Genomic DNA, 18,428 nt, shown 5'->3' with positions numbered 1-18,428 from the left:
GTTAGATTCACTGGCAGGACAAAATAGGAATATATATATATATATACACTATATTAGGGCTGTCATCGTTAATGCGTTAATGCATGCAATTAATTTTACAATCCTTAACGTGTTCAAATAATTTAACACAATTAACGCAAAATTACTGAAGCACTATTAACCCTTTAACCCAAATTTTGCGATCAGATAATTTTAAGCTGCTAAACTCCAATGATCCAGTATGCGAATGCATTCAAACAATCCGTCCAAAACAGAGCTAATATAAAGCTGCAATCAAGGTAAAGACGATTGCGGTGGCATGCAGTGGGTGGGGGAACGTTGATACAGTACAGTAAGCACGCGTGAGTCTGTTATAATAAATGCGTGTATGAGGGCTCTTGACGCACTGATCGCACATTGTATTTATGCACAGACATTTCCGTACATTCACGTTGTTTCCACACACATTCACGATAATGTTTTGATTGGTCATGTTTATGTTGCTGTGTTTAGTTATTCTGAATGGATCCGTGTACTGTAGTAGATATATGCAGTCAGCAGGCGGTTGTTTTAGGTTTTTTTGGCATCTCCATGTGGTCCTGTTCGGTATCGCAACTTGACTTCTCTAAAAATGTAAACAAGCTCTTTGCTGTTGCACTGTACACATACTATAAAATTCAGATTTTTTCTTTCTTTCATATGTGCTTATATGGGCTCCTTATATTATTTGGTTCTTTGGTGACCTTTTGGAGTTTTTAAGTGTCTTTTCTTGGAAATTTATCTTGAAAAAAGCTTGCAGAAATACAGATTTTTGACAATCACCCTTCAATCTTTTGGTTTACTTTGCTGGATATAGCAAATGATGACAAAATAAACATTTGGAACAAGATAAATGGTCTATGCTTAATTTCATGAAGTGTGCGATTAATTGAGATTAATCACAGAAAAAGGGTGTGATTAAAATTTTTTTTAATCTATTGACAGCCCTAATAGTCATTACTCCAGGCTTCAGTGTCACATGATCCTTCAGAAATCATTCTAATATGCTGATTTGGTGCTTAAGAAATATTTCATCAATGTTGAAAACAGTTCTGTTGCATAATGATTCTGTGGAAATCGTGACATGTTTTTTCAAGGACTCTTTGATAAACAGAAAGAGCAGCATTAAAAAATATATTATTAAAATATTAAAAACATTACAAATACCTTTACTGTCACTCTTGACCATTTTAATGTGTCCTTGCTGAATAAAGGTATTAACTATAAAAATCTTACTGACTCCAAATGTTTAAACAGTAATAAACTAATAAACTAAAAAAAAATTATACATGATACATATTTAAATAAGGAAATGTAAATGTCAAATTAACAAAAATATATAATTAAAAAATAAAATTTTAAAGAAATTTAAAATGTATTTTAAAATAAAAATTAATATATTCAAAAATAAAAAACCAAAACACAACACAACAATGGCACCAGAGACCAAAAATTTACTGGCATGCTTAGTGAGTATTCAACGCAAGTGAACATCTTTGCTTTACCAAACTCAGTTGACCTTTACACACAAAGCAGAACTAGGCCACAGCAGGGTATTTTAACATCTGTAATAAATATAAACCAACACCATGTGTGTTTTGTCTACTCTTAATGGCAACTTTAATACATTAGCTCATAGAGAAAAATTAGAAGAGAGTGAGAGAGAAAGAGCTACTCAAAGCAGTTAAGCATACACACACTGATCACAGTCGCCCATATTCCTCTGTCCCAAGCATCTCATGCTAACCGCTGACAACTGTCAGTTCTCCAGTGAACCCACAGGCCGTCAGATGTGGCTTCACACAAGAGACTTCCCCAAGCTTCTCATATAGCTGTTAGAGTTTTGGAGTTTAAATATGACCTATATACATATATCAATAAACTCCCCACAGGACGAATGAATCAGTCCTAGCAACATGGACCACACATCTGTATACCGTGGTGGAAAACGGATGAAAAGATGGAAAGAATTCAGGGATGAGAGGAGAAAGGGAGGAGACAAGAAGAAGGGGGTGGCGGACGGCTTGGGGCGAGAAAAGAAACATGACTGAAATGAAAAGGTCTCGAAAATGGCACTGTAGCTTTAAGGGTCGGTGCTCGGAGTTGATGCGACAGCAATCTGATGGCTGGACGTTACTCACTGGCTGGGCCAGACGGTCTGGAAAAAAGCGTGATGACCTCATCGTGACAGCATCATCCAAACCTGTTTCTCATCTACACATTACACATAATGCATTCTTACAATATGACTAGAAAAACAAACGACTGAAGAGAACAGGAATGATACGTGGATACAGCTGCAGATGGAGGAATGAGAAATACGCAGACGGTTTTCCCTCGGAGCGAAAAAAGCAGCGAAAACGATTATGAACTTATGATTAAGAACTTAAACAAAAGATGATTCTGTCATCATTTACTCACCCTCATGCTGCTAAACCCATCTGACTTTCTGCTGAGAGACACAAAAAGTGAATTTTTTAAGAATATCTTGGCTGTTATTTTCTATTTAGTGAAAGTTAATATGGGGCTGTCAAATGACAAAAAAAAAGTATCATAAACAGCAGTCCATATGATTCGTTATGTTCGTGTGAGGAACAGAATGAAATTTAAGTTGTTATTGACTAAATACCTTGAGATCTGCCCTAACTCTCATTTGTGTGTTCACAAGTTTTTCTTGAGAGAAGCAGCAACATCCAATTTGTGGATTAATCATTATTTTGTGTCAATGAATCAGTTGATTTCTTTTAATTAGGATGAAATGCTGTAAAGGTATGCAATATAAACTATATTCAGTTCACAAAACTGGTCTGAATAATTAATGTTTATGAATTAGACTACTCAGGTTCTCAATGACCTGGTCAACAGATCATTAGACTTGGCGGTGAAAATTATCAGTGAAAAACTATTAAAATGTTTGCCTGTTTATCTTTACTTTTCAGTGCTTTTGTGTCTTTTTTGAAGCTTGAAAGCTTAATTCTACATTTATTCATACATCAATTAAAATTTTTCCATTTCTTAGCTGAAGAAAAAGTCAAATAGTTTATATAACCACATGAGGCTGAGTAAATGTATATATATAAATATATATATAAACAGTAACAGAGACAGTTTTGTCTTGCATTAAATGCATTAAAGTGATCAAACGTGACATTAAGAAACTTCTATATCAAATAAATGTTGTTCTTTAGAACTTTTTCAAAAAAAAAAAAAATAATTCACAGCCAGCACAACCTTTTCAATTGATATAATAATAAGAAATATTTCTTAAGCACCAAATCAGCATAATAGAATGATTTCTGAAGGATCATGTGACACTGAAGACTAGAGTAATGGCTGATGAAAATTCAGCTTTGCCATCACAGGAAAAAAAAATCACATTTAAAAATGTATCAAAATAGAAAACGGTTATTTAAATTGAAATAATATTACACAATAGTTCTGTCTTTACTATATAATTGAGCAAATAAATGCAGCCTTGGTGAGCATAAGAGACTTTTTTCAAAAATCCTTAAAGTGAAACCAGTGTGTCCCTCCACACTGACACTATCAGAGTTATCACAAAGACTCCTCGTCTCACGTTGGGCTGCTCTTGCCTGAGATGGGCTCTACGCTGTGCTGGGTTTGTCTGTAAGAGAGGCTGGAAGCTCTGGCCGAGCTCCAGCGAGCCCCAGCACACCACAGCGCTAATGAGTTACAGATTGTTGCACTGTGGTATACATGTGTCAGGACAATGCCATGGGTCTCCACCAAAAAAAACTGTAGTTCAAAAAAAGACTGGAGAGGAAAAAAAACTGCAGAGAAGAAAGAGGGTATTAGTGAAGGAGAGTCAAAGCCTGACTTCTGCACTGTGTCATGTAGCACTCTATGAAGACGAGGAATTGCACTCTGTCTGTGTGCATGTGTGGAGGGGAAGGGGGAGGGGGGCCTTCATCGTTTTTTAAAGTGAGAGGACATTATCGCTTGACCTCCACTTGCCCTCCCTGCGACTGCATATGATCATGAAAGAAAGGCAAAGAGAAACAGGAGAAAGATTGTGCAAAACATCTCCACTGATTACTTCCTGTGACATCATCAAAATACTGAAAAAAACAGACATTTTAGGCTATTGAAGACTGAGAGAACGTGTCTAGTTCACCACAGAGGACATTAACAAGGCAAAATGCTTCTTTAGTTGCTAGTGTTTTAGTGTAGGAGCGGAATTCTGTGATCAAGGTCAAATATTAACTTGCCAAATCTATCTATCTATCTATCTATCTATCTATCTATCTATCTATCTATCTATCTATCTATCTATCTATCTATCTATCTATCTATCCACGGAGATCACTTATTCCCACACCTTTTGACTTAAGATGTTTGAAAATCATTTAATCATCAATCAATCAATCAAATTAACGGGATGTATTTACTTTTTTATCATTATTAAAGCCATGTTTTAACTTCACAACAAGCACCTTCACAAAGAAGCTAAAGCTTCTCCATCGAGTTTTTTTTTTTTTGGTACAGCAACAAACTCCTCCAGATGATTCGCACATGTTTGGAAGACACCAGTTTGTTTCCACCAAAAATAAGCGAACAGACCAGCTGATCTCAACAAGCGTCAACGCTGTCTAAGGAAACAAACAACCTCTCCTTTCAGGCTGCCTATTGACACCACGTTTGTTTTGCTATACCTTCTTGATAACTCAAGCGTGAGCTGCAAAAGTTTACGCTCAAGCGGCCTTTAACGGCACAAGTTCATGAGTGCATGAGGACAGGCATGACATTTACACTGTGCGATGATCAACTAAACCACAACGTGTCTAGTAGGGACATTACGTCAATGGACCAAAATCATGTCAAAATAACATTGTCAAAGTAATCCTCCATAGGTGGCAGCTCCCTACCCATCATCCCTTGTGGCAACACGCAGTTAAGCACACCTGCTTTCACAGCATTGTCGCAAATAATGCTCACTCTTTTTTCAATCTTCTTCATTTTTCCCTCATTCCATGGAGATGGTGGACTATCAAGGAAGGTCCGCAAGTGTTGTTCCTAATTACCTATTTCTCCACTCCTGATCCTGTGGCGGGCATAATTAGTTACCTGGGGCTGCAATCCAATTTGAAGTGATGACAAGAAAGCGATCCATGAAAAAGTAATAAGTTAAATCCAATTTCAGACTGCCTCTAATTAAATGCACATGGAACTAATGACTCAAGCCCTACCATTTCAGTGATAACCGTAATTAGCAAGGAGGGAGTTGCACTCTGTCGATCTTCCTCTTTCTCTCTCTCTTTCTCTTGTTGACTCTCTCTCTCGTTCTCTGCTGTAGGTGTAAAGTGGTAAAGTGGCATGGACTCTTTTAATTACACGTGTCATTTTGTTGGTGATTTATTTGTGTTTTTCTGACCAGCCGAATGCGTTTAGCCTCTACCCCCGGTATGTTTATGGTGTTCCATGCTTTATTTTATAAAAAATATTTTATTATGACTAATGAAGAAATATCGGACATATTGTCCATTAATTGTCCAGCATCCAATGCGCTACTTACGTTAGAGGGTTACCCATTGATTAGTAAAGGTTCCCATGAATTCACTGGCGTACTTTGTGTTCCCTATAAGCCCAACAATTAACAATTAGCATGCTACAATTACCTTTCTCTATCGACCAAAATAAATAATGTGCAAAAACTTAAATCTTCAAAGTCTTAGGTGGACAGAGACTGAAATGCTGAATTGGTGATAAACACAGTCACAAATCAAATTAAAACGCTCTAGAGTAAGGAAAGCAAATTGACGCTGGCTTTTGGCGCCTCAATGCAGCAATAACACCTAATAGAGATCAGCATCTAATGATAGATAGATCACACAAGACAGCAAGAGCTATTGAGAAAGATACATGTTCAGAATTGCATACTACCACACAACTCATCATCTGCGGCATATAGGGTGCACAGTAAGAACATTTTCTATATGCAAGAAATGAGCGAATACATGTGACAAAATGGTCAGTAGCCCATAAAACAAAGCATAATACACTGGGTACTATATCCCACAATGCACTGCGCTCAACTTAAAAAAACTCTGCCGCACCATAAGGAGACATAAAAATGCTAATTTTATGTTATTTTTAATTGCGACAGACCTAGTGGAGCGTTGTTCCCACCCCAGATTACAAAAAAGAAAAGTAAAATAACAAAACAAATTTTTTAAACTGATTCATAAAGCATACTGTAGGCTATATGTTTGAAAAGTTTGTTCCTGCATACTGATTCACAATTTTTAAAAACAAACAGTAGGCAGTATACAGTACAAAGTAGTATGCAGTAAGCTAGGATTTCATTTTGAACTCAGTCATAGAAAGATAGAAGAGAGCATGAGGGTGAAAGACAAAAACACACATGCTTTCTTTTCACTGGTGTGAGTGACAGATTGGCTATGCTCTCTGTATACATTAATACATTTGAATTTTAATTTCGTCTTTGTGTGCTGAGGCTGGTCTGCTCCTCCTCTACGTACTAACAGTCTGGATAGTGGAATCTGTTGGCCACTGACCCCTCAGCCTGATGAGTGAAGCTGTTTAGCTGGATCCTTTTGGCTTTATCTCAATGACAACAAATTCACACAGAATCTAAAGGTCACAAGCATTTATTCCCTTGTGGCTTATTTCCAGTGATATCTACACAACCCAAGTTCTTTTACACTACATGACACGATACTGATATGCCACAACGTATGGCTGTATGATTTTGGGGGAAAAAAATCTAATTGCTCTTTTTCTGATAAAAAATTGTGATTGCATTTTAAAATGCAATTTTTTTTAAAGCTCCATGTTCGCTGTTCTTGTTTGTAGGGTTGAACAATTTGGTCAAGTTGTTGCAATTATATATCAATATGACAATAAAATAATAATAATAATGTTTTAATTGTATTAATAAATGTATTGTTTATTATTATTACTAAATAAAAATAAACGACACAAATATAATTTCTAAATAATTATTTGACTGCAAAAAAATTGAGCATTTAATACAAATTTTAATAACAACAAGAACAACAACAACTATAATAATAATAATAATTATAATAATATATAAATAAAAAACCCCACAACACCTTAAAAAAAAAATTATAATTACATTTGAAGGAAATTCTTGTCATGTTACTAGGGTGTTACTATGTGGTTGCTAGGGTGTTTTAGTTTAGCTATGTGGTGTTCTTTGTGAAACGAGCTAACCTCCAAGTCCCTATGATATTCAGGTCCCTCCTTCAATGCATGTATGTTTTTCCCACATTTTATCATCTGCCAGGATGAAAATCGCAAATCCAAATGCTTAGAAAACTAACTCACATGCCATACAATTTGAGGTACCACTTATGTCCATTCATTAGCAAGTACCACTAAAAATCCAGTCATACACACACAAACAGGCTCGCTCAAAGCAGGGATGTGCGTTAATTAACAAACATGCCCCTAGGTCTCCTGTGAATCCGCCAAGAAACAAACAGCATCCACCTTGCTCAAACAGAGATAAGGATCAGAGCGAGAATGATCTCAAATAAACGTAAATATTGCATCAGACACGGCTAGCTGCTCTCTTTTAAAGGGGTGTGGATGGGGAAATGAAAAGGGCCGGATTTGCTTTGCATCACAAAGGGCAGGCAAATAGAAAGCCTGGAGGCTGAGACAGGAGCCAGGGCTGCTCCCGGGCGCCCCCTTTAACTGCTGCTGACAGAATTAAGTGTGAAATCATACAGAAAGAGAAAGAGAGGCAGAGAGAGAGGTCTTCATACTTACTGTACTTCTATTCGATAAGCTAATGTTGTTTGCTCTTCACACTTGCACACACATTAGATATCCTTGTGCTCATGATGTGCTAAAACTGACAGGATTTCATTGAGCGTGATTTGTTAGATTATTGTGAGTGATGAAAGAACACTACACTAATGTGCTGCCAAATCTTCAGCCCTGCCTGCCTTAATTTCCTGTTTGTTAAGCTTTGACAGGTACATGTTGTACCACTAACCGTCCGTATAAATGTAAACAAATAATGTCTGATCACCTATACAAACACACACTCATATACACACAAATATATTTATGTCAGTACCAGTACTGTTCTACAGGGAAAGAAGGAAAAAATAGATCTCTTTACTACAGTATCAGTAGATATGGAGATATTTGCTTGTTTAGCGATCTTAAAGTTGGTGAAAATTAACCCTATTTTCTAAATGCATCTAATTGTGAACAATTTATCCATGCATATGTTTAATTTTTTCAAATTTTGACCTCATAATGTTTAATCAAAGACCTCTTTTGAGTGCAACATCTACATCTCAAAATCCAGTCAACAATTGATGCATAGAACCAAGTCCCTTTTTTCTTTTCCAATAATCTGTCACACTCGGATGTCACAATATGGACAAAAAGATCAGTCACTACTTCCATTTAATTGCAACTTTAATGTCTCAAACTGTGCTCAGATTATCCAAGACACCAACGATTTCCATATGAACTCCAACATTTCTCCCAAAATCAAATCATCTGAGCATTACGGCACTATGTTCATTTTACAGGTCAATATTTGCTTCTGTTGTATTTCTCATTAGGAATTTGAGAAGAAACATCTGAGACAGTTAAGATTTCTACTAAAACATTATGCAAACTCCATTTAGTCTCCTGAGCTATCTAAGAGCAACATTTGAAGAACATTTGAGCTTAACATGCGCACACATACCTGTGGTGCAGGTTGCTTGTCATTGTTTTTTGGGGACTTGTGGGCTCTGCTTTGCTGTTGCTGTTGGAGAAGGATCTGTCGTGCAACTTGTAAGGCCTAGGTGAGAAAAAAGACAGAAAAAACAATGTGAGAAAATAAAAGTTCACGAACAACAGTTCCAGTAGTGCATTGTTTTTGTGCTGGGGAATGACACTCCCTTGAGAACGGCCATACTGCTTTTTGGCGTCAAAGATGTGTTCCAAATGATGCCATGTTCTAACAGCTGGGCAAGATACTGTTTTTCCCTCCCTGCTTATTTTAAACAAATGTACAGCTTAATTTGGTCACGTGCAATGATTATTTGCCCAAAACAAACAAGTATGTGAAAATAAGCTGATAGGAAGCGGTTATGAAAAACAGTTACCACAAACAGTTAACAAAATGTTTTTGTTGAATAGCTTACAGTTACAAGGATCAGGGAGGACACAAGCTGTTGATTAATCTTTCTGAATATGTTCAGAATAGAATAATAGCATACTGCATATTACTGTATATACACTGCATACTACTTTCATTTGAAGAAAATTAACAGTTCGCATTATGCAATAAACATCTGCTCCTGTGCATGTTGCATGTTTAATTTAGCAAATGGTGTTTAATTATCAGCTCAGAAATAAATACATAACATTTTTTATTTTGTTTTGTTACATAAAAAAGCTGAATATGCAAATATCAGTTGCTAAAACAAACCAATTAAAAAGAAAGATTGAACAAAAATGTTCTCAGTAAACAATGCACCCGCTAAGGCAAAAATCAACTATCTGCTAATAAATGTTTTATTTATGAATAATAAATTATATCTAAATGCATTAGTAATATACAGTCTCATGTTATATAATAATTTAATATAATTTAAAATGTAGTAATATAATACAAATATTTTTAATCCAAATTTGTATCTCTTGTGGACTAATTTAATAAGTAAAAAAAAAAAAAAGACATCTTAAAGTGTGGCTGATATTGCTTCTGGTTCATTTATCACATTGGAAATAAAAGGTCATGAAAAGTGCATTGCATTGTGGGATACAGTACCCAGCACAGTATACTCTGTTGCATACTGTATGTTTTGACAGCTGTATTAGATGATCTGGCTATACTATCCATACCAAATATTTTCATAATACAGTGCATTTTCATACTTCACAGAAAGAGTAGTATGGTAGTGTGGTATGCGGAAAGCAACCTCTCTCTTTCTTGCTATGTTTATCTATTTGTCTCTCTCCCCCGTTAATAAAGCAAATAAAAAGTTTATTAGTCTTCAAAATATCTGTCAAAGGACACGGCCCTCTGAGTGGAAAACAAAATACAGTGCAGTCACATGTTTACTGGCTGGACTACTCCCTTCCCCCCCACCATAAATAATCAGACATGCCATCCAGAGCAAACAAAAGCAACAGCGGTGCTGGAAAAAAAAATAGAATAAAGTTCTCCAGTCGAGCAAAAAAAAGGCACCAATACCAAGAAAAGCAAGCAGCGTGTTCCCATAGAACAGCAGGGGCAGACTCACACCTACACCAGAGAACCATCTGAGTAAATAACCCGCTTCATTCTTTCCACGCTCATCACACCAAAAACTCCCACAATTCAACAAACAGTCGCAGGAACATCTAAAACCCTTGGGCTTCTCAGTGAGTGGAGTTCAGACTCTATTATGTGATATTAGTGACTTGTTATTAGCAACCTGATGCTATAAAGCGTTCGAGAAAGTGTGCAAAACACGTGGGTTTGCACTGAATGTGATTAATTTTAGGACGTTTTTTTTTGTGATGAATAGGACGGCCTGTATTAGAGAGTAAAGGGTTACTGTCTGGTCCTGCTCTCCAAGAGCTCAATAAAGAAGCTGTGGAGATGAGAACTGAAGCGCTGAGCTAGACAAGCCAGCTGTTTGTGTGTGTGTGACCTTCTCATGCACTGAAGTTGTGGGATGACATCATGAGGCAGGAATATAATAACAGGCTACAGAGGGCCACTTCAGTGCCGTCTGACACTGACTGTCATCATTATGGTATGGACAAACACAAATTACACCACACTATATTACTGTACATTAAAACGTATATATTAACATATATTCACCACAGAAGTAAAAGGGTTATTTTCCTTGACGTTTTGAGATATCCTGCAAAAATACTTTTCATTAATCAGTATTTCTCTCGTTTCCAAGTTAATGCAAACAAAAAGTATCTGAAGATCCGGTAACGCTTTACAATAAGTTTTCATTTGTTAGCATTAGTTAACTACATTAGTTAACATGAACTAATGATGAAAAAATATTCTAAGGCTTTTATTAATCTTAGATAATATATTTATTTCAGCATTTACTCATACTAATGCTAATATGAAGTAACAATAAACAGTTGTTTTTTTATTAACTAACATTAAAAAAGAATAATAAATACTGTAGCAAATGTTTTGATAATTGTTCATGTTAACTAATTGGACCTTATAGTAAAGTTTTACTGAAGATCCTTAAATCAGATACATTTACTTGTGAAACAGTGTATTGTGAATAGTGAACAATGAATACTGTGAAATATTATGGCATTTTCAGAGAATATAACTTTTCATTTTTTGTACACCACTGGTGGTAACACTTTAGTTTAGGGACCAATTCTCATTATTAACTAGTTGCTTATTTGTGACCCTGGACCACAAAACCAGTCTTAGGTGTCAATTTTGTTAGGATAGGATTTGGTCGAGATACAACTATTTGAATATCTGGAATCTGAGGGTGCAAAAAAATCTAAATATTGAGAAAATTGCCTTTAAAGTTATCCAAATGAAGTCCGTAGCAATGCGTATTAACAATCAAAAATTAAGTTTTGATATATTTACGGTAGGAAATTTACAAAATATCTTCATGGAACATGATCTTTATTTAATATCCTAATGATTTTTGGCATAAAAGAAAAATCTATAATTTTGACCCATACAATGTATTTTTGGCTATTGCTACAAATATACCCCAGCGACTTAAGACTGGTTTTGTGGTGCAGTGTCACATTTGCATGCATATTACTAACATATTAGCTGTTTATCAGTACTTATAAAGCACATCTTAATGTCGTATTCTGCATGACCATATTTTAAATCCCTTAATTCTACCCCATACCTAACTACATTACTAACTATACACTCTTAAAAATAAAGGTGCTTCACGATGCCATAGAAGAACCTTTTTGTCTAAATGGTTCCATAAAGAACCTTTAACATCTGAAGAACCTTTCTGTTTCACAAAAGGTTCTTTGTGGTGAAAAAAGGTTCTTCAGATTACAAAAAGGTAAGAAAGAGATGTTTTTTTAAGGAACCTTTGACTGAATGGTTCTTTGTGGAACCAAAAATGGTTCTTCTATGGCATCGCTTGAAGAACCTTTTGAAGCACCTTTATTTTTAAGAGTGTAGGCAGCAAATTATGAATTTATTTAGGAAAAAGTTTTAGTTAAAAGTTAGTTAATAGTGACAACTGGTCCCCAAATTAGTGTGACCCCAATGGCAAATAGCTTTTTTTCTTGTTTTAAACATAAATTTATAGAATTTATGCTCAAAACAATAAAAATGGCTATATAGAGGTAAGACAAGTAATTACTTATTTTAAGGATTTTAAGATTGTATAGACGCTATTATTCCTAAACATCAGAATATCTAATGAGAATATACAGGAAGTTTCACCAAACCTTCTGTTCCTAACTGTGTAATGCCGGCTGCTCTGAATATCCATGTACAGGATCCCAACATCAGGAAAGAGCTGCTGAAGCTGTAAATAAGGTCTCTGATCATTTCAGTCTGAATAGTTTGTTCAACACATTAAAAAAGGATTATTTTTGTTTTCCTGTCACAATGAATGCAGGCTTTGCAAAGATGTTGCTATTGAAGGATGTGGCTGGTTAAACCTATGTGACACATCAAGCACAGAATTCGGCACTGTTACTCATTTTTCATGCAAAGGGGGGCGTTTCATGAAGAATGCAGCAGCAAAAAAACCTAAAAAAACCCAGACCGTATAATTGTAGATTAATTGTAATAACAGAGAAAGAGTAACAATTTAAATATGATTTTTACAAGTGAATCTCAGATAAAAAACACACACGCAAACAATGGATAATATACCAGCGGCTCCTCTGCCCGTGATTTAAATTCCAGTAATATCACAGGGGGGAAAAACACTTCACTACCTATCAAAACTCTTCATCAGATAAATAACTGAGTGATATTTCCATGCTGACCTGAGGCCCGCCAAATATGACGGAGGCTTATTTGAAAGGGACAGTCCCTAAGTCTCTCTCTCACCCAAAACAACCATTGCTACGCTCTCCCCCACCCACACAGGGGCCAGGCGCCCTCACACAGCTGAAACATAAATACCCTATTTATAGAAGCATAATTACATATGCATGAGAATATGACACTAAAGTCTTCCAGTGCCATGAATGGACCGAAACTCTTCATTTTGTGTAACTGGCAGAAATGTGAGAAAACCCATTCAGTGCATAAACTTAAAAAACAGGGTCAGGTGGATATATCAAGTGAAATTTTGCGTTCATGTATTTTTTTTAGCAAAAATAAATATTTTTAATTTATATATTTGTACAGTGGGTACGGAAAGTATTCAGACCCCCTTAAATTTTTCAGTCTTTGTTATTTTATACAAGTAAATAAATTCATTGTGATTTATATAAATGCATTTCACATATAAAGTGTCTATAAAACACTTAAATGTTTATATTAGTAAATGTTTTCAAGCCATAAAGCAAACCAGTGGAAACTAGTTTTCAGTCTTAGGTGTCTCTATGTTTTATCTCTTTTAATCAATTCTTAAAGAAAAAAAAAATCTTATGCCAAGAAACCATGTGTATATTTTACTAATTTATGCGTTTCCTTTCAGGTGCTCTTTCTCAGCATTTTGCAGATTCCCATGTGACCAAAGATAAAAAGTGTTGAAATGAGTCAAACTTCTTTTAGAACCTGTAATACTTTGCTACGACTCACCCTCTCACTCTCGGGTCTGGTGGTTATGCCAGACAGAACGTCAAACACGCTCCAACAACCATACGATAAAGATTACTGTATGAGCACATTGACGCTGCACGCGCTGTTTACACAGAAACTTTTACGACACAAAAATACTTGGTGTGCTCTGAGCCAGTGCTGGAACAAGGATATTTGAGTCAACAGGATGTGATATTGAGACACTTCAAGATGAGGACATGAAGTACAAAGAGCTGCTTTCAGTTGTTAATTGCGTCAGAAAGGCTGTCAACAAACAAACCAGATGATCAATCAGGAGATACGCAGGTCTAAAAAAACCAACATTAGGCTACGCTAACCGCAAGATGGCTTCCTGTCAAGAACGCTTTCAGGTGAACACCTTCTATATCAAATAAGACTTCACAAGCGTGGCTTAATAATAACAAATTTCTTGTTGTTAATGCAGCTAGCTAAAAGATACGTCTTCATCAAATATGTCGGAAAAAAGGCAATTAAGACAAAAGTGCAACGCAGGGAGGATTCAAAGACTTTGTCAGGATCAAACCTAATGAGAAGAGAGAGGATGCACTTGGCACCGTTTCCGAGGTGAGCACGGGCCCCGGGCGAAGGAATTATTTGTTGTTTAACAAGCTAGTGACTGGTGGAGGGTAAGCGTCGCACTAAAGCGACCCATTGTGAGCTGTCACTGTGATGTTTACAAAGCGCCCGTCCCTGCGCACACACATGCACAAACAGCCCCCTTGCGCTCCCCCTTTCCAACTCTTTGCCTGGAATTCATCTTCTTTTGATCTGGCATTCAAAGGTAGCGGGGGGTTTGATAGACGCACTAGGCTAGAAGCAGCTCCAGACACAAGCACGATAAACTGCCAGACGATGACAGACCAGGCATCTGAAGGCGCGTTTAAAGTGAGGAGAACAACGTGCTGTCTGGGCGCTACAATAGCGAATCAAGAGACGTATTAGGTGGAACTGATCGGATACAAAAATGGTTCAAAGACAGATAATGCTAACAGATGACTGAGCTGCTGAAGGAGCACAAACGTGCCTCGCTATGGGCGACGCTTGATGCTAATCAGCCAAAATACATATTTATGATAGCGGATAGGACAAAAGAAAACACGTTCATTAAAATCACTTAATGCAAAAGAAAAGGTCAGCGGTGGCTGTCTAGTCCTTTAAATTCTAGCGCCATAACACTGCTTGAAAGTGACTAATGCGACTCGTTGAGCGCTGGACATCTGATGTCTTGCGAGTCCTTCATTAAAATTCCTTGTTAGAATTATTTGATGCCATGGCTCCGCCGACACACACACAAACACACACGATAACCCCTCCAGGATGTTTGGGATTAGAAAACAACCCTTGAGAACCCAACAAGGCCCCCTGTGTAATCGCTGACAGTATTTTTTCTTGGTTGTCATCCCCTACGCTCACAGCATCATTCTGCATCTGCATCTGTTTGCAGTGTAGCATATAATATCTAAACAGTACTCATGTACAGGCACCACATTCCAGTGATACCGAAAGGATGTGTGCGTCTTTATGTGTCACTTGCACGTGTGGATTATGTACAGGCTTTAGGGGTTCCCGCTGTATAAGCCCTGCTTCACTTGCCACACAAATCCCAATATGTGGATTCACTTTACCCTGAAAGAAATGGAAAGGGATAGAGTAAGATCTTGCATGTCACTGACAGTTTAAATAGGAGAGGCCGGGACTATTCACATGTGGAATTTGCCACAAGGGTTATGTTGCAAAAAAGGGTACTTGTTTTCCAGCTGAAATATCAAAAAATGTACTTGAGAAGCAACATCGAATAAAATATCAAGTCTTAAAATATAATACAATTTTACTCAATATACAACTCAGAAGCAGTGTCGCTTCAAGTAAATTAATCTTGTTTTAAATCGTTTTAGAAAATTGTACAAAAAGGAACAAAAATTGTACCTTGTTTCTGAGAGTGTGGAAAACAAGACAGAAATACTCAAGATTTTTTTTTGCAATGTACTGTACATATCGATATAATTATGCAAAAATATACACAAAATTATATAAACATTTGTCATCTCTAGCAGTGGTTTATGTATGCTAGTTTTAAACATCTACAACAAACTGGTTTTACAGTAAAAAAAAAACCCCTAAATTTATCATATCTGTTGGATAAATCAAATAACAATAACAAAACAAATCATAAAAATAAATAAATGAAAATTGTTCACATTTATGCTATTATACAAATTGCTTTATGTTTCATAATTGTAATTAAATGTAGCTGAAACAAGCTTTTTAATGGCAGGTTCCACTGTGACAACTTGCACCACGTAGAAGCAACATGACCTGCTAAATAGAAAAGTCAGCGTGTTCAATGAAGTGCTGCATCTTACCTATTCAGATTTATACAAAATCACCAAAAATGCAGAAAAAGTCAGCATATTTCATCTTGGCCTGGCCATACAAGCAGAAATGTAAAAATTAAAAGCATAGTGTATGAGCGAGACAGAAATGGACTTTCTCAGACAGTTTCATTGCCTTACATTTGAGCTACTAACTGGTAAAAGTGCCAGTTAACCTCAGAGATTAGCAAAATAACAAATACCTCAAAGGAAAAATTACTTGTTAAATGCTGGTGAACAAGAGGGAAAATATAGTGTAGTCCAGTGAAATGAAAAATTTGATGAGACAGTAAATACTGGACAGATGTACAATAGCTGGTGTTAACCTCTGAGGGTCTGGTTTTGTGTGCATCTGAAGGGAGGCCTGACTATGAGAAAAGAGATGGTGTTTATTTGTACAGGGTCTTCTAAAGCAGCTTCTCTATCTGTCCTCCCATTCACCATTGTGCCCTCGCCGTGACAGTGAAGACCTTGAATGTGAAATGGCTCCGATTAATCTAGCCTTTAATTAGTGGGAGATGTGCGTACAGGTGAAACTGTATCCCAGCGGCCATTGTGAAGTAGAAAGGGCTGTTTACACAGCGTTAAGAGGGCTGGAGATTGGGGTCCGCAGACATGACCCACAGAAAAGACTGCTAATAAGTTAGTGCGTAGCACTGTCGTGGACTAAACACATCTTCTTGTTCTCCACAGAGCTGGAGGGCTTTTTCTTAAATGTCACAGTTATTAGATTGACTTTTTTTTGGCAGTATGGTCCTAAGGGCTTCCTGGGAAGGTTTAAAAGTTGTCAAGGTTTTATGAGAAAGTTTAAGGGAATTTATATCTGGCTACACCACTCCTGCTTTCCCAATCGCTTAATTTTTATTCAGTCTTAATCCATCTTCTTCTAGATCAAAATTATAAAGTAGACCGTGGGAGTGATCCCTAAACAAACAGTACAACCCAAAAAAATCTTCAATCTTCACTCAGGACGTCATTCAAAACTTTTATAAATTTTTTCCGTGCAATACATAAGGATATGATCTACCGTTCAAAATGTTAGGGTCCTTTTAATGATTTTAAATGTCTCTTATACTCACCAGGGCTGCATTTAATAAATCTAAAATATAGTATAAACAGTAATATTGTGAAATATTATTACAAGATAATTCTATTATTATTTTTCCAGGATTCTTTTAAGAACAGAAAGTTAAAAAGTACTGAATTTATTTGAAAAATAAATCTTTGTCTTTACTGTCACTTTTAAACAGTTTAATGAATCCTTGCTGAATACAATTATTAATTTAGTATTAATTGAAAAAAATATATGCAAATGGTGATTGATTTTTATATAATGTTTTTAGAGGCATAAATGCAATGCAATAACTGGCATTAGACTAACGTAATACAAAAAAATAAAAAAATAAAACAGAAATCATTTATTAATTTGTTATAAAATGGCACTGACAAAACACAATATGCATCTTTTAATTACACATTGTAGTTATCAATTTGTGTGAACAAATCCTTTAATTTCATAACTAAAACTACATTAAAAAGTATAACAGTGTTTGTCTCCATTCACCTAATTAAAATTAATACGATTCGGGAATGCTCCTTCACTGGCATGAGAATGTAAGTACTGAAGCTCAGGACTGTTTATATTAATTGAGATTCTCTTTCTCTTGCTAATTCTGCCTCCTTTTGTTCATTTTCTAGATTGGACATTTATCTGCAATGCAAAAGAGGGCCGGTCAGCTTCCTGTTAAGTATCTAATTGATGCAATTTCCACAAAGCCTCTTCACATGGAAAACAGGCGCTCGTAGAATCACGGCCTCTTGGAAACACGCTCACTGTTTAGATTTCTAAACTAATTCATGTAGAATACATAAATAAATCAATGTTATATACCCACTACAAGCCATTACTACTCCCTCCCATGGCTGCACTTTTCTACCAATCTATTAATATTAATGACAACACTAAACATTTCAAACTGCTGTGCTCAAACCATGTAAGTCTCAGTGCATGATTGCAGTAGATAAGCATTGTCTTTAAATTTAAGCAACAACAACAACAACAAAAACTGTTGCAACCAGTTTTCCTCATTAACTTGTAACATTTGGAGTTGACAAGCGTTTCGTGCATGAAGGTATGAAGGGTGAGTGTTTGCATGTGTGTGTTTGTGCATTTGTTTCCATGTGGATGGCGGGAGGTGGGGGTGCATGACTGTTGATGGATGGATGAGAGCAATGGGGAGAAAAAGAGAGAGAGAGATGATGAAGGAGGTATA

General features: G+C 36.2%; 1 protein-coding gene across 1 annotated transcript in view; it reads right to left on the bottom strand.

Moving 5' to 3' along the window:
* LOC107599416 (forkhead box protein P1-B-like) overlaps positions 1-18,428 on the bottom strand; it is a 205,696-nt gene that overhangs the window by 67,351 nt on the left and 119,917 nt on the right. Inside the window, exon 8 of the mRNA XM_016290997.1 lies at positions 8,738-8,833. Coding sequence (XP_016146483.1) covers positions 8,738-8,833 — 96 coding nt within the window. The remainder of the gene's footprint in view (positions 1-8,737; positions 8,834-18,428) is intronic.

This window comes from Sinocyclocheilus grahami, unplaced genomic scaffold (genome assembly GCF_001515645.1).
Source record: "Sinocyclocheilus grahami isolate Dianchi unplaced genomic scaffold, SAMN03320097.WGS_v1.1 scaffold266.1, whole genome shotgun sequence".
NCBI lineage: Eukaryota > Metazoa > Chordata > Actinopteri > Cypriniformes > Cyprinidae > Sinocyclocheilus > Sinocyclocheilus grahami.
Note: the sequence above shows the minus strand (reverse complement) of the source record. Positions and strands in the feature narration are given on the sequence as shown.